At 38.5% G+C, this 26,179-nt stretch overlaps 1 protein-coding gene across 1 annotated transcript; it reads right to left on the bottom strand.

Annotated features, from left to right (window-relative positions):
- On the bottom strand, positions 1–25,457 carry LOC115263163 (uncharacterized). Its single transcript, XM_062852640.1, has 6 exons — positions 24,406–25,457; positions 23,458–24,325; positions 8,201–8,844; positions 7,338–8,076; positions 1,620–2,646; positions 1–1,180 (listed from the first exon to the last, which is right to left on the bottom strand). The coding sequence occupies exons 1-6, from the start codon at positions 25,160–25,162 to the stop codon at positions 89–91; spliced, it is 5,127 nt and encodes a 1,708-aa protein (XP_062708624.1). The 5' UTR covers positions 25,163–25,457; the 3' UTR covers positions 1–88.
- Between the last annotated feature and the right edge of the window lie 722 nt (positions 25,458–26,179).

The raw sequence follows: 26,179 nt of genomic DNA on the forward strand, positions 1-26,179 counted from the left end.
TTTGATTGTTGCATCGTAACACAATAACTTTAATTAGAATAACATAATATTGTAACAGTTCCAATGGCAATATTTGAAAACATATGAATCAACATACTGAATCGTCTCTGTCTATCTGGTTGATTCTATCCTCCAGCTTAGACGGTGTTTTGAAGTCCTTTCGCACCTTAGGATTGTAACGCATAATGATTGGGCTCAGCTTCGGAGGGCTTTTATATGCAGCCAGCTGCTCCAATTTACGTTTCTGTAAGCTAGCAGGTTGTCTCACACCAGGAGAAGGTGTAGTTGTGGCGTTTGGATTCACACTGGTTAGTATTGAACGCATAGGAGTTGTTGTAGAATTATTCCGCAATGGCGTATTGAAGCTACAGGACCGTGGAAGTTTCACATCTTTCAATTCTGCTATTTTCGCGCTACACTCATCGTAAAACTCCTGCAGATCTCTATCCTTTAGAAAAGCATGGAAACTTTGAAATTCTTCAACAAAGTGCTTTGATTTGGAGTGTTCACTGAAAGTAGTACATTCAGTTGCAAACGCAGTTGGAATAACATTATGAGCATTATTCGTTCGCCATTGTAGATTTGATATACACAGCACAACGTGTTCCTTGACGACGTCCTCGTAGGCATATTCCTTTATGCTGGACCAAAAATGCACACCAAGCAAGTTTTGATCTGCGTCCGCCAAGTATACCGTTTGAAAATTTTTGTTTCCTATGGTTCCAACTTGGATGACTATGCCGATAGTATCAAATTCGTTGAACATTGGTCGGAAACCTGTTGTCTCTATATCAGCTATCTTCGTCAAAGTTCGCATCAACCGAACAGGAGGCTCATATTGATGGAGATCCAAAATTTTAAAAGCACTATTTTTTCCTGCTGTCAACTGAACTTCACCATTTTTTATTCCATTTGCAGATGCATTCCTCATTTCTAGTACCCTTCCCTCTTGAAACACATTACAATGATCTTCCGGAGGGCGCCATATGGATAGAAGCAATACTTTATCTGGTTTTCGGGCATCTGCTATTCGAAGCTTTAACAAAGAGCTTACTTTCCGTTTGCTCTCAGCGCCATTCATGCGTTCTCTGATACGCCGATTCACTTCCTGGAGGCACTCTTCCTGCTTGCGCCGCTGGAGGTTAATGATGGCTTCTCGTTGAGTACTACTGAATTCAATCTAGAAATAAAGGAATAGAAACATTTATGGCAACTATGATGTAGACACTATTGATAATATATTTTCAAAGAATTGATAGCACTGGGCAAGTTAAAAGGGGCCGTTCATAAACTACGTAGACTTTTTGGGGAAGGGGAGGGGGTCTAGCCAAAGTCTACGCTCCATCCAAATTTAAAAATTTTTGTATGGACTCAGACATACTGGACTGGATTTTTGTATGTCTACGTGGTTCATGAACAGCCCCAAATGGGTTTAAAATATTTGAAACTGAAACCTTAGTCCAAATATTTATGTAGTTAGTCTTTCGTGGGATGGCAGAAAGTCTCTCAATAAAAAAGTAAAAAAAAAATAGTATTTCACGAATATAGTTGTCTTCTGCCAACCAATTGAATAACTGCGCCAAAGCCGTCATTTCCTCCCAAAAACGTTTCAACTTTACCTCTAGGCAGGATAGATCCAAACCGGCGTCCACTAGTTCCAGCAATTCGGCGGTAGTCGTTGCGCGCGTTAGTTTGCTTAATAGGCTGCTACGGCCATTCTGTTGAACACTTTCTGCTTGCACTTCTCGTTGCACTTGACTGAAAAGCGCTTGGAAATTCTCGAAGCGATTGCTGTCACTTTCCAATGCTCTACGCCTCTCGACTCGCTCCGAACGTAACACGGTGGAAGCCCGATCACCCTTAACGGCTCCTTGGGCATCTCGCTGGGTTTTATCGACGAACATCATTGGATAAACTCGTAGTATTATAATTTCTAAGCTTGCAATAAGTCCACCACCTTCAAGAACATCGTTGCTAGATATCACAAAATTCAAAGGCACTTTGTACACTCCCAGGCGAGTGTCCCACTTTGTTCTCCGAGTGGAATTGGCATGGATTTTAAGTCGCACGTCTGCTGGTACTTCCAATGGCGAACAACCTTCACTGAGATTGATCAATTCCGCTCCCTGAATCATGAGTTTGGTCCCGATAGTGACTTTGCCGCGGAGTACGGCTTGTGTTAATGGAAAATCCAACACCGTCCTTATAGCATACCATCCATCGCAAAGTTCAATCTCTGCTTCAAATGGAACTGATCCACGGAATATTCGTGAAACAAACAGAACCATCCGCTTACTAGCGATGTCATCTTTTTCCAACATTTTCCTTATCACAGAACGTTTGGCGTTATCGATTTCTATATGATACCGGTACACAAGTTGATTGAACATATTTTCGGGCGTCGTTATTCCAGAGAAGCATTCCGAAAATTGACATTCCATTGACGTCAGTTTGATGATAATCCACACCCAGCAGTTTTCAATCCATCCCGTGGGAATCAGAGCTGGATCGACACCGGGAGATGCGAGGAAAGCTGCTTTGAGCTCCGGAAGTCCTACCTGGCAGCGGTCGTTGAACAGGAGACGAGTCGTGGCATTTGGATTACCGAGCGAAATGCCTTCCACGTTTTCTAGGCACTCAGTTTTACTGTAAGAAATGGAGTTGATGAAAGAAAAATGCTAATAATTCGTACGATACAGAAAAATTGAAATACAATCCAATAAAGGAGTGTCAACGATTAGGTCGATTAGACCCAACAGAAGCGTAATTCTAGTGACTGGTACCAGTATCAACAGAGATGTATGTACAGCTTAGGAAAAGACGAAAGAGAAATGACGCTATCGAAGCGAGACATGGCATGACGTGTCGTAGAGAATGCGAACATAAACGGCATGGATCAAACAGGTATGCGAAGGTATTGGCGATTAAAAGTACAGGTTATGTCGTGAAAATTTGGAAGTTTGAAAGGGAAATTCCAGTTCCCCATCAATAAATCATCAATTTTTTGGTAAATTGATCGATTTCAACAAATTTAAACCTTAAGTTAAATAATATCAAATATCAGAATATTGGAAATGCCACTTTGAGGTGAAATTGATCAGTATACAATTAAGCATCGGTTGGAAAGGAAAATTTCCTTCACCGCTTAATTTTGCTCTTCTAAAACCGAATAACGCGTCTAAAATCTTACATCTAGTGAATATAATACTTTAAATGCAAAATTAAATTTCGAAATTTCCCCTTAAACGCCTAAAGGTAGGCAATTTAATTGTAAATAAGTGATTTCTATTACAATAAATGACTATTTCTTCATAAAATGAACTGTTTATAACAATTTCATGTTCTGATTAGCTGCATAACATCCCAACCAAGGCTCCACAAAAATGTTAAAACAGAGAATTCACGGGAAGTCCTATTATCAATTGGGTTTTTAAATTAAGAAAAATTCAATGATTTTATATTTTTAAGCGAAAGAGCACCTTTTTCTAAGACTCTATGATTTTTTTCAGATTTTTAGAACTTTGTTTTGATACCTAAAATCAATTTCAAAAATATTTAGTCAAACCACCTTTTGACAGTTGGGCAACTGCTTGACAGCTCCGCCCAGTACAAAATGCGACGAGGGGTGATTCGACAAATCGCTCCCATACAAATTTCAAATTGATTTTTAAATAGGTTCCCAGGCACCAAAATTCATGAAAATTTGGATTTCGGCTCAGTTTGGCATGCAGATTCAGAATATGGAAAAATCTCAATGTCGCTAAAGAAGCCAATGGGGCACGTTCGGTGTAGTACTAGATTTGTAGTAATGAGCTGAATTTTAGTATGGTGAGAAGGTCAGTTCTCTATTTCTGTAATGAAATGGTGCAAAAAGCGTGGGTATTGTGTTTTCTTGCCTAATTTGATGCTGATTGAGCAAAACTTTGAATAACTATGTTGTTTATATTGCAAGAAATGGAGAAAACAACAACACTGTTGCCCAAAGTTTTGCTCAAACAGCATTAAATTAGGCAAGGAATCATAATACCCACGCTTTTTGCGCCATTTCACTGCAGAAACGGAGAATTGGCCTTCTCACCATACTAAAATTCAGCTCATTACTACAAATCTAGTACTTCACCGATCTGTCCTATTGATTGCTAGGCAGCAATGGTTTCAGCTAAATGAGAAATACATTGCAAATTCCTTGAAAAAATAAGGCAAAACTAACTTTTTTCTAAAAAATTAAAAGTCTACACTCATCTCTATACATCTACGAATCAGATGACGTAAAAAGTTAAAGATCATTACGCGCTTAAGAGTTTCTAGTATGGAATTACAATGTAGTACCCGAGTGACCAATTTCACCCCGCTGATCAATTTGACCCCGGTTTACGGTACCACAAAATAAATAGCCTGAAAGCGTTAATCGGTAGTTTTTCACTTAAATTTGCTAGGAAAAATGTAAAAACCATTGTTTATTATAGTTTTTGCTAATAAATCACTTGCACCAACTATAGGTACACGGTTCCTATTGTGGAGGTAAAATTTAACATTGTTTCCTATAATAGTGGCGCATCCCATTGAATTTTTATGGGACCCACCACTATAGGAACACTACCCCCACTATAGGTGCAAAGGAGCCAAAAATTTAAGGAAAATAATTGTTTAAAATAGGTTTTTCGGCAAATCCTGAACACAAAACTGAATTAATGTTATTAATTAGTTATGATGCATCTATTAAAAATGTCATTTGCAAGCTTTTTGTTTGAAATAGTACTAAATTGGCACTACCACCACTATTGGTACTACCTCCACTAAGAGAGCTTTTACCCTAATAACTCGGAGTTTGTAGGGATCAGCTTTAGCTGTAAAACGTTTATTTATTAGTGACTTTAACAATTGAGAATATCGTGTTACTTACTGTGGTAGATTGGACTGCTCTTAGTAGGCCTGGTAGATACTGATTAGTTTAAGGGAAGCTGTCAATAAAATAGGATGTGACCCATTACCTTGCCCACCACAAATGGCTGACGAGGATGGCATCCGAATCACACACAATGACCAAAGAGAATCTAGAAGTAGTGGTAGTTCATACGATTCAGACGTAGTTTCCCTTGAGTTTAATGACTGAAGTCGTGATGCTGTTATGGACAAAGAACTTGGAAGAGCATTGGCAGTTGAAAACAAATTGCAGAAGTAGTTGATGCTGGTAGATGAAGGCGAACCGGAATGAAAAATCGAATCTGCGCTTGAGATTACAGTACAAACAAATCCAGTGATTGCCAAGACAAGTCATGGAAAAGATGCCTCAAATAACGTCAAGAAAACATCGAATCAATGGGAGTATTCTATAGTTCCATAATTATGGCGACAAAGTAATCCAAATTGGGCGTATGATTTGTTGGACGGAGATTCTTGATGAGGACTTTCTGTGATAGGTAAATATATGTAAGATAAACGTCAAAGACCTTCACAGACATCGCGACGACGCGTTGGTCTGGAGCAGGTATGTATAATCAAAGTCCTTAACGGACAACGCGATGAGTTGTTGGTCCGGAGAAGGCAGAAAATATCAAAATCCTTAACGAGCAACACGTTAGCAATGTGTTGGCTCGGAGAAGGTAGACATATCAAAGACCTTAACGGACAACGTGCTGCCAACTCGTTGGTCCGGAGAAGGCAAAGTTGTATCAAAGTCCTTAACGAGCAACTCGCTGGCAACGTGTTGGCTCGGAGAAGGCAAGAGAAATTATCCAAGTCCTTAACGGACAACGCGCTAGCAACGCGTTGGACGAGGAAGGCACTAAAAAATCCTTAACGAGCAAAACGTTAACAGCGTTTTGGCTCGTAGAAGGTAGAAAACAAAGTCCTTAATGGACAACGCACTAACACTGCGTTGGTCCAGAGAAGGCAAAATAATACCTTTGTACAGTTTTCAGGAAAGAGTGAGATGACTTCAAAACATGTTGAGGAAAATCCAAATGACAATTGGAAAAAGGAGAAGACAATCCAGCTTAAAATGTGAACAATGAAAGCCGATGAAATAACAAAAAAAAATATTCGGAACTATTACTGCTAAGAATTCAGAGCACGACAACACTGGATAAGATTGATGGAGTTTAAATGCAATCAACACTCCTAGAGTACGCTGAGAATTATGTCACAAAAGTGTTTATGCAGTAACTTGGCTCGGATAAGGTATGTCCAATCATATTACTTATTTCTTTGCAGATATCTGGAGTTTATCACAAATTACATTTGCGTAATGATGAAAAACTCGAACGGGAACAGAACCTGATATAATTATTTTACTTAAATCGAGATGGAGGAGTTTGACCAAAGATGAATATGGGATGCCCATTAGAATGAACATGAAGAAAGATCGTCGATCGATGGTGGCTCTCAGCTATATTGTGAATGGAAACTACACATTTTCTAATTTGAAACAAAAGGAGATGTGGTAGATTGGACTGCTCTTAGTAGGCCTGGTAGATACTGATTAGTTTAAGGGAAGCTGTCAATAAAATAGGATGTGACCCATTACCTTGCCCACCACACTTACAATTTATCGGTTTCTGTCTACGTGATCTTCCTTTAGGTGATAATTTCCAAATTTAGGTTAAGTAGGATTTTGCTATAATTTCAGTAACAAATTTAGGTAGAAACAAATTATTTCAATTTTAGGAAAACTTATCAAATAAGAACTTACGTTTAATGCTAGAAATACAATTCAATTCTTGCTGAATACAACTTTCCACTCGGAACAAAACGAATGTGTTTACGAACCTATTCTTTAATCTTTCTATTGCCTCACATTTGCCATGTCATCACCTCACATCGCTATTGACACTGACATTCATTCCGATAGTTCTACCTGCCCTATGGTAATTATTGACCATCGCGCACCGGGGGGTACTCGTCGTCACACTACTTTTAGATCAAAATTTATTTATTGTTTTTACGTTGGTTTTTCGACTTATTTCTGCTCGCAGTGCAATGTGTGGCGCAGTTGCATCAAGTGTGAAAACGCAAATAAAAGGTGAAACGTTAAAAATATGGCAGAATATAATATTTTGTAAAAAACCGAAGGAAAATCACTAATGAACAACTGCTGTTTTGATCGTGAAATTTCGACTTCCTGGGTATAGTGTATCACCTACACAAATTCATGTAATTGCAGACGAAGTAAGCCCTTCAATCATGGAAATTTTCAAGGAACACTAAGTTGACGAGAAGTAGGCCAAGCTCCAGTGGGAATGAAGCCAGCAAGATGAGGAAGATCACCCAAAACCGATGAAGATGGAACTATACTGTAATTATACAGGCATAGGCAGGTATACAATTTAAATACTTACCCATACAGTTGAATCATGTCAAACTTGAAGTCCTTCGCATTATCCGCATTCACATGTCGTAGCCTCTCAGACACAACCCCAATATCTCCAGAATTCTTGTTACTTTCCACAAATTGGCGAACATTCTTCCTCCCACTCAGTTGCTTCTTCTTAATGAATTCCGTCAACCGTGGCCTTCGCTCATCCGATGGTTTATTTTCGATGTAACTTTGTTGCCGTTGCCTGCACAGCTGTCTTGCTTCTAGTATCTGTTGGGCTACCCTCAGCCCTTCGTCGGAGTTCAATTTGGTAACGACATCTCCGAAACTATCATCCCACGGTATTCCACCCGGAAGGTTGTGTTCGTCTGCGCTCACATTATCGCATTCATCGAAACGGCTCGTAAGTCGGACTTGTTTCATGGGACGAGACCTACGACTATTTGGACCAGTTGGATCCATTCCGCTGAAAAGCTGCTGAAACTCGTGGTCATCTAGATCTCCGAAAAAGTGATCGAGCTCGTGTTTGCCATTGTGATGCGATGTAGGAACAATTGCTTTGCCATGTATGTTTGGCGTACTTGTGGAGAACTGGTGCACCGCATTATTGCATCTTGCCTCTAGTTTGTACTTCTTGAGAGGTGTTTCCGGTTCACTATCATTTCCATCGCGAAGCCGTTTCGCACAACTGCCATCTTCAGCTGTAGTTGGTTTGTTTGCATCTTCTTTAGGTATTTTTCGAGGTTTTCCGTTTAGCGGGTCTGAAAAGAAGTTTGAGATTATAACTGTTTATTTATTTTTAATTTGTTATGTTTAATATCTTCATTAACATGGCTCTCAGCCAAGGGCTGGTTCGCCTCGAAGTAAGAGGAATTACATTCTTACCATTGAGTTGATTCTCCAAGTCAAGCTCTATCCGCCTGAGCATAGACTGTGCCTTAGACATGGCATCATCAGATACTTTCACCGTACTGCCACGAGCTGTCTGGAATCCGAAACTCTCACCTTGCACCTGTTCCGGATGAATGTCTTCAGTTCTCATTTCGTGCTCAAGCTGATCCAGAATATGTTGCGCTTTAGCCAAAGCTTTTTCGGAAGCTGTAACGCGGCTTCCTCCAGCCGTTTGAAATCCACCAAATGATTGCAGCGCTGTTTCTGGTTTATCATACTCTACCACCGGTGCACCAATATCGTCATTCCCTTCCTCTTCTTTCCATAGTTGTTCGGCTCTTGCAAGAGCTTTATCCGAAATGTGCACCTTACTCCCACCTGCGGTACAGAACCCGCCAAAAGATGGCTTTTCCGGAACAGGGACGAGGACTGCGCATGCCTCGTTGTCGTCGGTGGTGTTTGTTTGCCAAGCTTTATCTCCATCGAATTTTCGCTCTTCGTCGTCCCAGATAGTGCGAGCTTTGGCGAGTGCCGTTTCGGATATCTTGATTCCCCGGCCTCTGGCCGTTTGAAAGCCTTCGAGAGGTGGGTACGCGTGGTTAATGTCTGTTTCGTTTGAAGGTGTCACCATATTTGTCCTGTAGGTAAAATTGATTAGAAAAAAAAAAACAGAAAGATGATTGGACCTTTATCGTCAAATATGTACTAATGATTAGGGCTTCCATCTACACAGCTTAGAAAATCAGGACATTTCATGTATTTTCTCGAAAATGAGTAAAACTCCTCGGACTTGTTAAGAAATTTTGGCCAAAATAAGTAAAAAATCAGGACATGTCCTGCTAAATCAGGACGGATGGTAACCCTACTAATGATCTTTCCATAGACGTAAGCCGAAGGTTTCCTGAGTCCTGATAATACCGGCGGGTGATTGCAAAAAATGTTAAATATTTCCAACTGCTAATAACTCACTTGTTTTAGTGAATAATTTGAATCTGTTTGAACAAATAACTAGAGCATACTCCTAGCTTTGTGATGCTTATAAAGAAGTTTGTCTAGAAGCGGTTTGAAACGCAGAAAAATGCGAAAAAGGGAGAGACAGAAATTTTTGTCGTCGTTGTGCTCGAGTACCGGCGCTCTCGCGCTTGGAAACCGTTTAGAGGGAGAAGGCTGCTGTAAAACAAAATGTTATGACATTTATTTTTCGAACATTTTGAATTTGGGTGGGCCTGTGATGTTCGTGTGGAAAAATGTCAAATGTACAGCCGGTAACCGTTTTTTTCCAGTACATTTCTCATCCCTGCTCTGTACGAAGTTTCTGCCAGGAATAGCTCAAGAACTTTCTTGAGCGATTCCTTTTGAACACGAAACTGGACTTTAACCATGGGTAAATTTGTTTTAATTCGTGCGGGCAATTCTGTACGATTTTAAGGACAGACTTGTTAGAATCCCAAAATAGCCGACATTGGTACCTACTCACGATTTTGAGCGCACAAATCTCTTCGTAAACAAAACCAGCGCGCCTGAGCTTCTTATTTAAAGCTTATTACAAGTGAGCAAGAACAGAATAATGAAATGCACTATTGTTTGAAGCTTGCTTCTTGACATTTGTGCGTCTGAAGTTTTGATGCACTGTTGAAGCGGGATTTCAAGACGTTTGTCCTTAAGTATCAACGTGGTATACGTTTGATAACACAGCGTAACAAAAATTAACTTTTGGTTTGTCTCAAGAGCAAACTTATGTGTCTCTGAAGGATTTTGATCCGCTGAATCCGGGCTCAGATTTGCTCCAACACGTCACAATTTTGAGCTATACCTCAATTTATAGGGCAAAATATGCGATTTTGGGCTTTTTTGACTGCAAGCCATTAAGCATGGAAATATTTTTTTTAAGCAATCAAAAGGTTAATTGGTCAATTAATATCTAATTAAACGACTCATGCAAAATATTTCGTTTTACCAAATCGAATTTGATAGTTTTAAGAGATTTATGTTAGGTACGATATTTCCCATACAAGTCACCCTCCAAAAGTTGCATGCAAGTTATCATACCGTGGGGTGCCCTAATTTCGTGCGCGCCCAAACTTCGTTAACTTCTGACATCTGAGAGCATTATTATCTAATCAACAGCGGAATCATCAAAAGTTTGCTATAACCTCAAAACTACATTTGATCTCAATACAATTCACAAAAAAAAGAAATGAAAAATTTGATTTGTGTCAAAGATTGAAAAATAAATTGCAAATGTATGCAAATAGCAGATGCCATATTCAGAGATACAAGAAAATCAACACTCACGGAAGTGAACAAGTATTTTGATCTCTAGCAAAAGTAAATAATCCCATTTTTGTTTGATTATTTCAATTCAATATGTTTTATTATTATACGCTATAAAATTACTTAAAAATGTTGTTTTCTTATTTTATTTCAACATTTATGTTGTTGGCGAAATTAGGAACCCACAATTTATATGGTCCTTAATTTCGTGCACTCTTTTTTATAACTTTGTTTTAGAGGTTCATGAGTACTTGTAGACATTGCATGATTCGGTTATTAATAATAGTTTTAATGACTATTTTGATTGGTTTAAAATTAGCTAGGGACTGCTCATAAACTACGTAGAAAGTGAAAAAAAAAACAAATTTATAAATGTGGGAATACTAAGTAAGCTCAGGATGATTTTATTTATCCAAACATTGGGAGTAGTAGCTTACAGCCGATAATTTCATTCAAGCAAATCATTACCGTAAGCCTTATTGCCAAAACACAAACTTGGAAGACGACACTTTACTAGAACTAACCTCCCTAGGAATGTGCCTATTAATGGCACATAATAGAAACGTAAAAAGCTACAATTACAAAAATGAATTGATTCACATTACTGACCATTAATAAAGTTAGTGAACATTTGATTCAAATAGCAAACAATATATTGTTTAATTAAGATGTCAATTAAAGAGCAAACAAATGTCAAAAATAATAACCCTTAAAACTACAGAAGGATTTTTGGAAATCTCAATGTATACATCCGGGACCAACATGGGAAAGAGCAAATATTCACTCATATACTCACAGACGTCGATTTTATCTACATTTTATGGTTTCATTGGTATTGTACGAGTATGCTACGTTTTAAAAATTAACACATTTAGGAGAATTCTACGTCTTTTAGAGTGAGCGAAATTTGGACCCATTTTGAACGAAATTTGGAACCCGTGAACGAAATTTGGCACTTTCAAACAAATCAAAACTAATGCTGCAACTATCTTGTATAATGTGAAGTTGCCTAATTTATATTTTTCTTGGAAGCTACACTGCCAGCACTAAATATTATCGAACAAATTAATCTGATATACTTTATGGTAAAATTTCAGTCGTTTATCAAACTTTGAGAATTCTTAAGTGCACGAAATATGGGTACCTCACGGTACTAATATAAAATGCTTAAATCTATCAAATTTGATTAGGTAAAACGAACTATTTTGCATGAGTCGTTAATTTAGATATCAATTGACCAATTAACCTTTTGTTTGCTTAAAAAAAATATTTCCATGCTTAATGGCTTGCAGTCAAAAAAGCCCAAAATCGCATATTTTGCCCTATAAATTGAGGTATAGCTCAAAATTGTGACGTGTTAGAGCAAATCTGAGCCCGGATTCGGATTCAGCGGCCCAAAATCCTTCGGAGACACATAAGTTTGCTCTTGAGACAAAAAAAATGTTGCGCTGTGTAATTAGTCAATGAAAACGAATTCCTACACAAAAACAATGTATAGACGAAATCAGTAACAAATTTTGAAAACGACGTATAATCAATGGTGTAGCATTGATTAGGGTAATTCGCCAATTGTTGAACGGTTAGTACAGGCATTTTGGTTTTCGTTCTTTTTTCCGTGCATAATTCCACTTTAGTTGAAAAATATCCAGTGATCGTCTAGATCTACTCATCCCTTATACTGTCCATTGAATTTGTATTCTCTTAAATTCCATTTTCTAAGAGAAAATAGAACATTTGTATGGGAAGTCTGTAACCCAAATGTTGAACGCTTCCTTAACCTTCCAGGACGCGCGCCATCAAGCAATCGAAACTGCATCGCGCTCGCGCAGTATACGAAAAGCGAGGTTTTTTGGTAGTGTTGTACTTTTTACAACAGCGCGCGCGCTGGAGGGTTAAGCTAGCTCATCCTAATGTTGGACGGTTCTCGCCAATTGTTGAACGGTTGAAGCTTTGTTCGTAATTGATGACGTATAACCCGACATCAACCTATCATTCATCTGTTTTTATTTTGGCCACCAAACCCAACATAGACCCAACAGTTATCCGATGTGAGTCCAACAGTGGTCCAACATTTGATAAAATTTGACCCGACTTTGACCCTACATCCGATATTTTTTCACTCTGGCGGATTTTTTCCGGGTTTTTCGTGTTTTGTGCCCAGCTAGTCTGAGCTAGTGATGAAATGACAAAGGATCACTCATTTGAAGAGAGCTCTAGTGGACTGAAATCGATTTAAACATGACTAGATGCAAAAATGGCTGAAAAGTTTTGATTAGAATCGAAAACGACATAAGAAAAGTATGCATTTAAAAGCCCCTGAAACACTTCTGGAAACCCATGGGACCCACTCAACCCCCAAAAAAACTCGTGGAACTACCCTGAAATCCCTTGAAAACACGTGGGTTGCTCCTGAACCTCCTGGAACGCCATGAAATACTGGGACCCCCTTAATACTCTGAATTCCTCTTGAACAACTCTGGAATGCCCTTGAAACCCATTGAAAACCACTGGAATCTTTCTGAAGCCCACTGGAACACCCCTAGAACATCCCTGGAACGCCCTTGGAACCCCATGAAATGCACGGTTAGGTAAAGTGAAAAAAAATTCTAGCAGTCATGCTAACATCGTAGGTTATGCCAGTGTTCAACAATTGGATCATGGATGCATAATGATAGTGTGATAAGAAAAATATTTTTTCAAATTAAATTACAATGAAAGTATGATTTTAAACAATGTTAAACTGTTAAGGACATCCTTCCAGTTCTTGTAACTATGGTGTGCCTTTGATATTTGTGGTTGATTTGCCCGCAAAGCTTATTTCGTAACAGCAATTTCTTAACATTAATCTTAAGAATTGTGTAGTTTTCGTGTCATCAGCGGTACTAAATTTTCAATCAATTTTTTTGGCATAAAATATGTATAATTTTGTAAATTAATTAGAGCAATATCGTGACTTACATGTATATGCATCTACATCATACGTTTACGTTGGATAAAAATTACTAAAGTAAGATTTATAATAAAATATTCAGAAACTGTTCAACATTTGGGTAGTGTTCAACAATTAGCGAATTACCCTATACGTCGTTTTCAAAATTTGTTACTGAAATGTTCGTAACACATAGGAGTAATAGCTAATTAAGTTAGTCACGTAAAATAATGTAAAATTACATGACTTTTATATGTAAAATCGTAAAAATTATGTGATCTTTCAACGAAAATTGTTTAATAATTTTGAAATGCGCAATTTAAACACCGTAGTATCTTCAGCAAAGTTGTAGAGTATTGTTTTTTTTTTTTTTTTTTTTTTGAAGAGTGACCAGGTGGAGCTGCAGGACAGCTGATAGCAAAGCCTGGACCCTTTCCCAACTTTCCCCCTACTAGGACCAATACTCACGATGGACTAGACGATGTCGTCAACTTGAGCAAAGTGTGTAGTAATTAGCATTGGTTCGTAGTAGTTTTTAAAAATACTGTTTTTAACTTTTCCCATCGCACTAGTGTTTTGATCGAATGGAAGCTCCAACGATGATTTGATAATTGAACAATATTTCAATAATCGAAAATCTCCGAGGTCACTGGACAACATTCAGAGATAAAAAAAGGTGTCTATGTCTATGTTAACGCCTTCAGAGTACTATTCTTAAAAAATATACAAAGAGCAAAAAGAAAAATAAAGTGTCGTAGCTAATTTTTAAAGATTTGATATTTCTGAAAATTATTCGAAGACAGCTACCAGAGCTAGCGTTTTTAGCCGATATGGGCAACTAGTTTTTCTGACAGCTTCCCCAAACAATAATCCGATAATATCCTCAGTTATTTTATAATACATTCTGAAAATTATTTCAAGCTGATTACCAATAGTGTCAATAACCGATGTTAGTCATTGACAGTACCAGCATCATCCCCAAATAACTCTCATATTAGTGTTAGATAACACTTTTTGAGCTTCCATTCGATATTGTAAAGAAATTTGTCAAAGCCTATTTGTCAAAATATAGTCAATAATGTATCAAATTGTGTTTCTAATTTCGCTAGTCGTCTTCTGCATATCTTTGATCATCTCAGTCTAAAGTAATATTATATCCATCGTAACCCTTTACAATGTCAACCGTCCTAAGTCCTAACTAAATTCCTGCTTTTTTGATCAGTGAAATAATACCGTCTAAGATATAAAAACAAAAAAATTCAGTCAACTGATTTTTGTCAAAAATAAAAATGATAATGATTATTTGTCAACTTTTATAAATTCACAAAACCCATAAAAATAAGAAATACAAATATAAACTCCTATAATCAACAGTTTTATCTTTACCTAATCAGTCCATAATTTTCTAATTGTAATGAATCTAATCTGTAAGGCTGTAAGTCAACTTATCCTAGCGTCCCCTGTCCTGTGTACTAACGAATTCAAGTAACGAATGATGAGTGTAACGCAGAGACCTCCTCTACCCACTCTTGCGTTACGTTAAATTTAACAATTATTGTTAAATTTGAGTAAATTCAAAGAATGCAAAGATTAGGTCTATGCAAGCTGAATTATAATTTGTTTTTGACTTGTGATAAATGCACGACGGATACCCCTTTGGTTCCCATTAGCACTTACGGCGATTCCTTCACTTGCGCTCAACTCGTAAACTAGATATATCTAGCTCAAAGTCCAAGCGGTGGTGAATGAACTGGCGCTAAAGTGCTAATGGGTTAAGCCCTCCCATCGCGTCAAGATCGAATATCCAGGGGGAGGGAGCAAAGTTGTAGAGTATTGTTCAAACTATATTCTAACGGTATTTCCGGCACCTTTTCGGTGCAATTTATCGGATTCCAGATTAAATTTCTGTGAATGATTAAAAAAACACAAAATCGACACCTTGAAATCTTCATCAATTTCGCTCATTTTTGGATTGAAGACTTGTTTTTGCATGTGGATTGATAACACTAGTTTACAAAATAAAACGAAAGTCGTGAACTTCTATCAACGACCAAAATTTTTGAAGCATACTTTAGCGCTGATTTCAAAGCCGTGCTTCAAAAATTTTTAAGTAGAACAGTTTTTGAGATTTAGCTCAATATCGAATTTTACAAACTTTTAAAATATGGAATCTAATAAAATTCAAATATCTTGCGTTTTGTTCAACCAATTTTAAATCTTTTTCCATAAATTAAAAGCTGAATATAATATTATTCGATCATCTGAATGCAGGTTTTGCGTCAGATTTATGAAATTCAAGATATTGGCGACTTTTGGGGACAATCTCCTTAAATTTTAGCAAAATTTCCAAAAATATATGAAGAAATGTATTTTTTCAATAAGAAAAAAAAACAATTTAAAAATTCTTTCTCAACGTTTATTTAACATCTCATATGTAGGCGAGTTACAGTAAAAAAAACAGCTCAATCGGGGCATTGATTACGGAGAATGAGATGTGTGAAGTGAGCGACTTTGCTTAAAAATAGAACAAAAATCGATTTCAAATCATCAACCTTGTATGGAAAGTCGAAAAAATGTCCGCTCTACTGTATTTTTTTTTCCTTCGTGTTTTCGAACTCAGGGCATGATTCTTTTTTTTTTTTTTGAAGAGTGACCAGGTGGAGCTGCAGGACAGCTGATAGCAAAGCCTGGACCCTTTTCCAACTTTCCCCCTACTAGGACCAATACTCACGATGGACTAGACGATGTCGTCAACTTGAGCGAAGTGTGTAGTAATTAGCATTGGGTCGTAGTAGTTTTTAAAAATACTGTTGTTAACTTTTCCCATCGCACTAGTGTTTTGATCGAATGGAAGCTCCAAAGATGATTTGATAATTGAACAATATTTCAATAATCGAAAATCTCCGAGGTCACTGGACAACATTCAGAGATAAAAAAGGGTGTCTATGTCTATTCTTAAGAAATATACAAAGAACAAAAAGAAAAAAAATGTGTCGTAGCTAATTTTTAAAAATTTGATATTTCTGAAAATTATTCGAAGACAGCTAGCAGAGCTAGCGTTTTTAGCCGATATGGGCAACTAGTTTTTCTGACAGCTTCCCCAAACAATATTCAGATAATATCCTCAATTAATTTATAATACATTCTGAAAATTATTTCAAGCTGATTACCAATAGTGTCAATAACCGATGTTAGTCATTGACAGCACCAGCATCATCCCCAAATAACTCTCATATTAGTGTTAGATAACACTTTTTGAGCTTCCATTCGATATTGTAAAGAAATTTGTCAAACCCTATTTGTCAAAATATAGTCAATAATGTATCAAATTGTGTTCCTAATTTCGCTAGTCGTCTTCTGCATATCTGTGATCATCTCAGTCCAAAGTAATATTATATCCATTGTAGCCCTTTACATTGTCAACCGTCCTAAGTCCTAACTAAATTCCTGCTTTTTTTGATCAGTGAAATAATACCGTCTAAGATATAAAAACAAAAAAGTTCAGTCAACTGAAAAATGATAATGATTATTTGTCAACTTTTATAAATTCACAAAACCCATAAAAAAAAGAAATACAAATATAAACCCCTATAATCAACAGTTTTATCTTTACCTATTCAGTCCATAATTTTCTAATTGTAATGAATCTAATCTGTAAGGCTGTAAGTAGAGGTTCCAACCCGGGATATCCCGGGACGAAAAATCCCGGGATCTTGAAAAATTCGGGATTTCCCGAATCCCGGGATAAAATTTTTCACTGTCCCGAAAATCCCGGGATTCCCGGGACACACATTTCCTACATATTTTTTTCGCTTTGATTTGGATTTGAAGAGTTTTTGAAACGTATTCGATAACGTGGATTTTTTTTCGAAAATTGCCTTCAACAAAAAGTTACGAAAAAGTTACATAAACTACTTCTACTGTGTGTGGACGTCAAAACTCGTTGAAATTCTTCTTCAGCCAATCAGACTCGCTTAGCAAGCATTGAGGAGACGAGATTTTCCATTACTGTCTAGGGAAGGCAGCTTGAGTTTCTTGTATTCGGAGCTTAAGAAAAGTAACTCCAAAGTTGTAAACGACCTTTCGACGCAATCACGAAGAGAATCAATGAACGGTGACAAAAAGAAATAATAACAGTGCTGAAGTTCCTTCACGGTCTTCCGTTGTCAACGCAAGTGCCAGCAGAATTTGAAAGCTTATCGAAAACGCAAATAATTAAGTTCATCAAAAAACAAGAAATACGATTATTGCAAGACTGCCAAAGATAGACCGATAATGATGCTGCCGAGTTAAATGCTGGATTGTCCTTTATGCATGACACCATCGAGCTTGCGTGAATAACTGGAATCGGCTTTAAAGAGATATGCCAACCCGTCCCAGACTGATTCGGCTTGATTGAATTTTCAAAAGTTATTGCGAAAGAGCTGTCAGTTTTTGAGCTACATGGTAAATTATATCGACAATTGAAGCGACGGCAACAAATAACGAGCGCATCTTTTCCGGATATATCTGTTCGAAAAAAGGGAACCTCACTGTCCGATGAAAACAAAAATCATTATTGACATTAACTTCTTGAAGTCGTATCTTCAGAGAACGAATTCAAATTAATAAGAACAGTTACTTGATTTTTTTATTGATGAATAACACATATTCCTAACCACAAAATTGCGTTTTTAAGCACATTGAAAAATTTCCCGGGATCCCGGGATTTCCCGGGACAAACAACAAATTTTATCCCGAATCCCGGGACAAGCAAATTGGTCGGGAAATGGAACCTCTAGCTGTAAGTCAACTTATCCTAGCGTCCACTGTCCTGTGTACTTTCGATTTCATGTAATGAATGATGAGTGTAACGCAGAGGCCTCCCCTACTCACTCTTGCGTTACGTTAAATTTAACAATTATTGTTAAATTGGAGAAAATTCAATGAATACAAAGATTAGGTCTATGCAAGCTGAATTATAACTTGTCTTGAACTTGTGATAAATGCACAACGGATACTCCTTTGGTTCCCATTAGCACTTACGGCCGATTCCTTCACTTGCGCTCAACTCGTAAACCAGATATATCTAGCTCAAAGTCCAAGCGGTGGTGAATAAACTGGCACTAAAGTGCTAATGGGTTAAGCCCTCCCATCGCGTCAAGATTGAATATCCAGGGGGAGGGGTGTTTTCGAACTCAGGGCATGATTCTACACCAAAAATGATCATCAGCTTACCGAGTTCAAAAATGCTGTAAACTAGTGTAATTTGATGTGTCACGAAGAATCGGAGAAAACAAGTTTCAACGTGAACAGGTCTAATGTTGATACTATAAAATCGAATTCACATTGCACATCAAGTTTGTGCTACAAAGAAGCAAATCAAATTGGTGCATATTTTAAAATTAAAAATGCAGTTTTCTCATTCATTTTCAGTGCATATTAGCTCAAAAACGACCAGGTTAGGAAAAATACGCTGATCGTTTTTCAAAACCGAATAATAAAATTTGGTCGAAAAAACTGTTTTGCTTTGTTTTTTTTGCAGAATGCACTAAACTGAGCTGTACGTGAAGTTAAATACATCGCTCCTTCCACTTTAGTAAAAACGTAACCTGTGGAGATTTTCGTTCATCTGCATATCCTCGTCAATTCGAATCGGAATATCTTCAGCTATAGGGCACTGCATTAAATTATCTCCTTTTCTTTCAATTTTACAGACATTTTGTAAACATCAAGGCGAAGAAACATCAAAATCCCATACAAAATCAAAACAATGCAGTGCCCTGGGCCAATAGCATTTTGACAGAGTTATTAAAACACACCCAGAGGAATCCAGATAAGAGCATTTGAAGGAATCCTAGGCGAACCTCTTTAGGAATTTCAGAAGAAACTCCTGGAAGAACCCCAGAGAGAACTACCGAAGGAATTCCAAATAAACCCCGGAAGAATCTCACCAAAAACTCATTGGAACTTCTGGAAGAGTTTTGGAACAAGTTTGTAGAGAATTCGCGAAGGATTTTTTGGAGAAAGCGCATTTGGAATTCGTGTGAAATCCCAGAAGGACCTCCGAAGGAATGCCACCTTACCACAGACAAACAGACGTAACTCTCAGAGGAAATTCATCAAAAACTTTTGCCCGATGTCTTTTTTTTGTGAGCACACTGCCACCTGTTGGTAGAACCGCGCGCAACACTGTCGGTCATGATGGGATTCGTTTTGACGTTTGTCTAACACGCACACTACTACACAAATCGCCTGTAATTTTCGTTTGCATCATTCAGCAACGTGTGCACTGGCAAACGTCACAGCGATCGAACACTAGCGCCTCTGGTGGAAGGATCGCGCAAATCAAATGAAATTTTAATTGGTCGTTAAATGCATGTGCGAAGCCGTTTTGAAGAGTGTTACGTCTGTTTGTCTGTGACCATACCTTCATCGAGTCATAAATCAGCACACTTTTCCACGCACGCGAACCCCACATTCTGAATTAAATCAAACTACCTACCCATGGAAAGCTGGCGAAATTTTTCTAAGTACGGCTTAGAAAAAATCCCTAGCAACCGCGGTTTGTAGTGTCATCTATGAGCCTGTGCGCACCCTTTAAAGCCGTCTTACTCTCTTCCACAGAAAATTTGACGTTTACTGTGTCCCACGTTTTCAAATTTTCCGAAGGAGTGAGGAAAATATCACAAAACGGTGCACAGGCTCATCGTAGGTTAATTAACTTCAATACATATCATTATTTAATTCTTCTTCTTCTTCTTCTTCTTTATGGCACTACGTCTCCACTGGAACTTGGCCTGCCTCGCTTCAACTTAGTGTTCTTTGAGCACTTCCACAGTTATTAATTGAAGGGCTTTCTTTGCCTACCATTGCATGAATTTGTATATTGTGAGGCAAGATACATTATGCCCAGGGAGTCGAGAAAATTTCCCCGACTGGAACGGGAATCGAACCCGCCGTCTCCGGATTGGCGATCCATAGCCTTAACCACCATTATGTAATTACAGATGTGAAATAACATATTTTTTTTAAACTTGTATATTGTATGAGAACTTATTGGACACGGTATACATAGAGTCAGAGGCGACGCGTGGTCTAATAGGGGACCTGTTCAACTTTAGGAAAAAAAAAATCAAAACTGGTATTCAATACATTGAGAAAAACGGGTATTTATGCAGTATTGAGCAATATGTATTTTAAAACTGAAAGTGGTGCACTTTTCTTCTGAATAATCACCAAATCTCAGATTTGTTGGTGCCAAAACGAATTCGTAGCCATTCGATCACCGACGTCAGTCGTTAAAGCTTTTCATGGTACATGCTTGGAGTTTGAGTCCCTCTACAGTCGGATGAAAGTTTACGTCAAACAACACCATGTTGTTGTGCTTGAATGCCCGTTTGATATGATTGAAGAAACATGCAAGTTAAAAATAAGAAAGATTCTGAAAATAGTCTTCATCAATCATCGAATCCTTATGGTCATTTGGGTTTATTTGGCTCATTTTAAAGCCGATTAAACTACTATTCAGTTTGAAAATTAAGGGACTGTGGTATCAGTGCCGTTAAAAATCTTACGCTCCCAAATACATCAAAACAAGCGATGAGTCGACTAAAAACGATAGCACTCGCGGGACAGAATATAACTTAATGTATGTTGATTAATACAAACTAGCCCGGGTAGGACAATTTAATAAGAATTGCATTTGAACTTTCAATAATTATTATTATATGTACGCAACGAACGCCAAAAAAAGCGCAACAGCTTCAACAGACACGTCTCAGCCTCTCAGCCTCAGGTAGGCACGCATGGTTTGTTGGTGCGCAAGCCACACGCATTGAATGCTCGCAATGATTACGGTGAGAAGCCTCTCTTTTTGTATCGTTTTATTTATCTCTCTCGTTCAAACCGGTGGGTTGAACACGATGAGAGACACCGACGCCCAAGCTGCATGCAAGTTCACCGCGCTTTTTAACGCAACACGGTAAGAGTGGCTCACGCAGCGATAACTTTGGTTTCAGAAAAATAATTCTGTTAGAATTTGCGTGTAATCATAGAGCGTTTTCAGATTTTTTGAGCAAGAACATTACGACATTAAAATAATTAAACTATTTTCTGTTGAAATCCTTTTTCTGAGGAAGCATTGTCATGTGTGATTCAAACTCAATCCAATGCAAATAATTTTTAGCGTCAAACAAAGACACGCACGAGAGCCTCGCAGCGCTTGACAGCGAACGTTGTTCAAATTCTCTCGTAGAACGGGTTGATCCCACACATTTACACATCCAGTCGTATACGAACATCCGAGCCATTGCAGTGTGTTGGGGCGTTTATATATGAGAGCTCGTTCAGCAGCAGAAGTTGAACAACTACGGTGTGGTTGCTTGTTTTGCTTCTCGGCCGCTTCACGGTGGCTGGGTGGGCGACCGTCTTTTAGTGGTCGCATGACTGGTACGGTTAACACCCGATTTTGAGATCCAATAGGGGTGCATAATAATATATTGAATCATGTAAAAACTTTTTTTTCGGGATTCTGTGTTAATTTAAAATTTTATATGGGTCAAATTCAGGTTAATTCAAGGTTAAGTTAAAATTGCAGATTGGGATGTTAAAATAATTCATAATTATTTTCTTTCAAATCGAATACCTGTGCAATGAACAGGTTGAACACGCCGACGAGACGCCTCTGCATAGAGTCATCTGTGTTTTTCAGTCTGGATCTTTCGAGATACAGAATCTGTATACGCATAGATACAGATTTTGGAAAAATTCAGGAATGTTAGAAATTTTACAGATACTGTAACAGATTTTTTGGGATACCAATCTGTTTGGTTTTCAAACAAAAGTATCGATATTTGTTTGGTATCCACCGACCATAAATTGTGAAATCACCAAGTCATGTAGCTAAGCCAAACATCCCACCTACAACTGTACGGTAGGCACCATTGTTCCGCCCACTGGTCTTCTACAGCTAGTTGTAGGTGCATGTGTGAGTGAGTGTAAGTATTGGAGTGTGTGTGTCAGTGATGGTGTATTGGCAATCTGGCAATCTATGAAATAGAATGAGTTAAGCGCCTGTACATAACAGTCAATTAAATCACACAAGGAATATTAGTATTAAAGCGAAGATACAATGAAGCAACGCCCCGAACCTCAAGAGCACAAACCCAAGAACCAAATGACAGGCAGCTCCGACAAGTCGATCGACTGGGCACCACCAATGAATAACAAATCAAGCAACCGAAAATATACTGAAATCAAAGAATTTGGTTGGTTTGTGATTAAGGTTATATTTTCCCCTTGCCGCTTCTTTCAAAAAGGTGAGTGTCCATTTTGCCCCGGCAGCAGAAGATATTCCCAAACTTGATTTTTGATATAATAAAGAAGAAAATATAAACCTGTTAAGCATATAGATACAGCAAAACTACTTGCATGTGTTCTAGGAATATCAGGTTTTAATCGACCTGCAATAAATTAATCACTAAACCTTGTTTTAGATGGTGTGAAAATTATATGTATAATTTTAATTTCGAATGTTGCTTTTCTGAAACTACGTTTTAGATAAATGGACTATATTCTCCTTTCATTAAAAGTTCAAACAAGTTCGCATATTTCAAAATATTGAGGGTGTCGTCCATTCTGCCCCGGATGTCCATATTGCCCCGCCTACCCCTAAATCGTATGAAAACTTAAAACGGCTGGCGCTAAAATATAGTTTCTCCGATTGCTCTGAAATTTTGCACTGTTGATATGGGGCCAAAATGGAACTCAAAAAGTGTACAGGAGTAAAATGTCTTTTTGTGTCCCACGCTAATATGCACCCCACACACGCAACCCCCACACCCCAACTGTATGGTCACTTGAGTATACCTGGGGTTTTCATTACATGATGTTCAGGGATCACAGCCATCAAAACGTTCCATACTTTACCAGGGCTAGCGAGCTGTACATAGTCATGATGTTTTCCGCTATGGGAAACCATGATGGCTAGCGGTTTTACGTACGAAGAAACAACATTCAGAAAAAAAAGGAGCGCAATCCTTCCAAATATTACATTCCCTCAACATACCTGTTACTATATCTTTCGGCAGGCGGTAAAGGCATGACAAACTCCGCTTCACGAGCAGGCGATCCTTCCTTTATCGGCGAAGCAGGCTCCGGTGTTCCAACTGACTCTTCTTTTCTTTGTGACGAATATAGCTGCACCAGAAAGTCGTCGTCATCCTCTAGAAGGCGATGTATGTGTTCCTCTGAATTTCTTCCCTCCAGTTCGCTTTCGCTCTCGGTTTCGGCCTCACTCCGAAATAACCAGGCAATACTTAGTACTTTTGGTGATGCACTCGTGTCCGAAGGTAGCGAAATCGGCGACGTTGGTTCGGGAGGAAACCCGAAAAACGGCGGTTCTTTGTTGAGGGATTCAGAATCGGGATTTGGTTTTGTCACAGGTGGTCCGGGTTGCGAGAAAAACTGCGAAAGCTGGTTGATGTTCGCTTTGATGAGTAAGCTGGAATCGAAATTATCACCCTCAGGACTGGAATCGATCGCTACTGGGTCTTCCGGTTGAGGGTGTTGTTGTGTCCCCTGCAAGCAGTCCATTTCTTCATCGGATGATATATGAGCCGGCTCCATTTCGATTCCGTTTGTTCGTTCAGAATTCGTACTTTCGTAACTAAGCCTCCGAACTGCGACCGGTGTGTGAGGGCTCTTTTCAAATTTTTTCCTGGAAAATGTTCTTCTTTCGGCTGTTTTGCGTACTGCCTGAGGAGGACTGTCGATGTAGCTTTGGATTTTTTCAAGTCGTCTCTTTAACTGAGAAGATTTGATTTTGGAAAAATCTATTCTCAATTCACTATCCGATTCATCGCTGAAGTCTACCGTAATACATCTGCTGATGTTGATTTTACTGGTGGATGGAGGAGTTCGGCACTCTTGAATTGCTGAAAATGAGAAAAAAAAATGAATTCAATTGTTGTACATACTATTCAACAACCTGCGGTGAATCAAAATTTGTACTCACATATCGACTTCCTGGATAATGATGACTGCCTCACATTGCTCCAACGATCCCTTCGTCGAACCTCTTCGGTGGTAGGAGTTTTAGGCCGTATTTGTGATAAAGGTTCTGTTTTGATATGCATAACTTTCTCCTTTTCCTGCTGCTGCTGCTTCAAAGGGCTGCTCCAGTCGTTCAGTTCTTGTTCCGGATTGGTATTCAAACCCGCCAAAATGTCAGCAGCTTCACAGATTCCAATCATCTGGGTGTCCAAATCAAACTTAGTGTAACTGTAGTTTGCCTTTTTGCTCGTTACAGTGGCATTGGGTTCTTTTCCAATCGCTGGTATTGGGTCCGAGGGCCCAGGTTTTACCTCCAACTCAATGACCTCATCTATTCTGACAAACTTATTCTGAACGTTGACCAGAAAATCATCCGATGGCCGTGCAGTGCATTCCTGCTCAATTTGATTCGCTTTTTCCAAAATAGCAGCCGAAACCAGCGGATCTTCGAAGGCCAACTCAATGTTTTCCGTGTCGACATCGAAATATAGCAGGTCGTTTTGTTCGGGTATTTCCGGTTCCTCATTTTCTGCTCCAGCAGTTTCTTCCAACTCACTGACGTCCGCAGTTGCATCCCCGACAACCGAATCCTGCTGCTGCACTTCGGCGGCTCTGGCACGGTTCAACGATAGTGACGTTCGCTGTTTGCTAAAGTGCAACGCTTTCCTGCGGGATTTTCGTTTTTTAACCAACTCTGGACTAGCTGGCACTTCATCCATGTTCACTTGATTCACTTCATACTATAATTACTGAAAACGCAACAAAATTGAAACAGAAATTGATCAAATTCAATGCAATTATTGCACTACAAAATAAGCTCACAGAATCGATGGAAAATGCACTTTTTGTTTTGGTTTTTCTTCTTTTTTATCTCTGTTTTACTTTTCGACCATGATGTTTTGACATCGTCGAATTCGAAACTACAAGGGGTGATGCGACAGCATATACGCCAACATGTAGGCAATATGTGATACCTATTCAAATATAACACAAGGAGTAACGTGATGAAGATATACGCCAAAATGTAGGCATACATCTGATCATAGCTTACACCCACAAAAATAACTACTCAGTCACTGAATTAGCCCTAGAAATTTATATTAACAAATATTGGACACAACAGTTCTAACTACCGTCTTACCCCGCTCGTTCGACACGTTTTAATTCGACACTTTTTAATTCGTACCCCGCTTATTCGACACATGTCGCATTAAAAAGTGTTGAAATGTCACAGTGATGTACACTAGTGTGGGACACGCTTGTATGGAAATAGTAGTTTACGCAACAATTCCCACTGCAGAAAATATCGAAAAAAAATCAAACCGTCAAGCTTCGATCAATTTGACATTTGCCTTTGCGGCGTGTGAGAGAAAGAGACTGAATCTTGAAATTCTTCATCCTCTCACTCATTTCAAATTCGAACTAATGTCGTTTTCGTTTTTGCAGTGGAGCTACACCGGTGCAGCACTTTTGCACCGAAAGTGTTCGTTTTTGATTTTCGTGCTGCACCGGTGTAGCACTTTTTCTGCACCGCTCAAGATAGTGCAGCACTCAAAAATTCGAGAGTGTAGCGGGTGTACACCGTGTCCACCAATCAACGTTTGCAAAGTTGTAAATATTTTGGTTTTTATTCACGCACACCAATGCAACTGCACCGAAAATGTTCGGTTTTGCAGTGAAAAGTGTAGCACAAAGCGGTGTAGCACCGCCACAAAAACGAAAACGACATTAGGTAC

The sequence above is a fragment of the Aedes albopictus genome, chromosome 2, assembly GCF_035046485.1.
Source record: "Aedes albopictus strain Foshan chromosome 2, AalbF5, whole genome shotgun sequence".
Classification (NCBI taxonomy): Eukaryota; Metazoa; Arthropoda; class Insecta; order Diptera; family Culicidae; genus Aedes; species Aedes albopictus.

Coding starts and splice junctions, on each gene's coding strand:
- LOC115263163 (XM_062852640.1), bottom strand. CDS start 25,162: ATGGATGAAGTGCCAGCTAGTCCAGAGTTGGTTAAAAAACGAAAATCC. Junction 8,077..8,200: donor CTTGGAGAATCAACTCAATG/GTAAGAATGTAA, acceptor ACTTCTTTTCAG/ACCCGCTAAACGGAAAACCT. Junction 2,647..7,337: donor GACATGATTCAACTGTATGG/GTAAGTATTTAA, acceptor CATTTCTTACAG/TAAAACTGAGTGCCTAGAAA.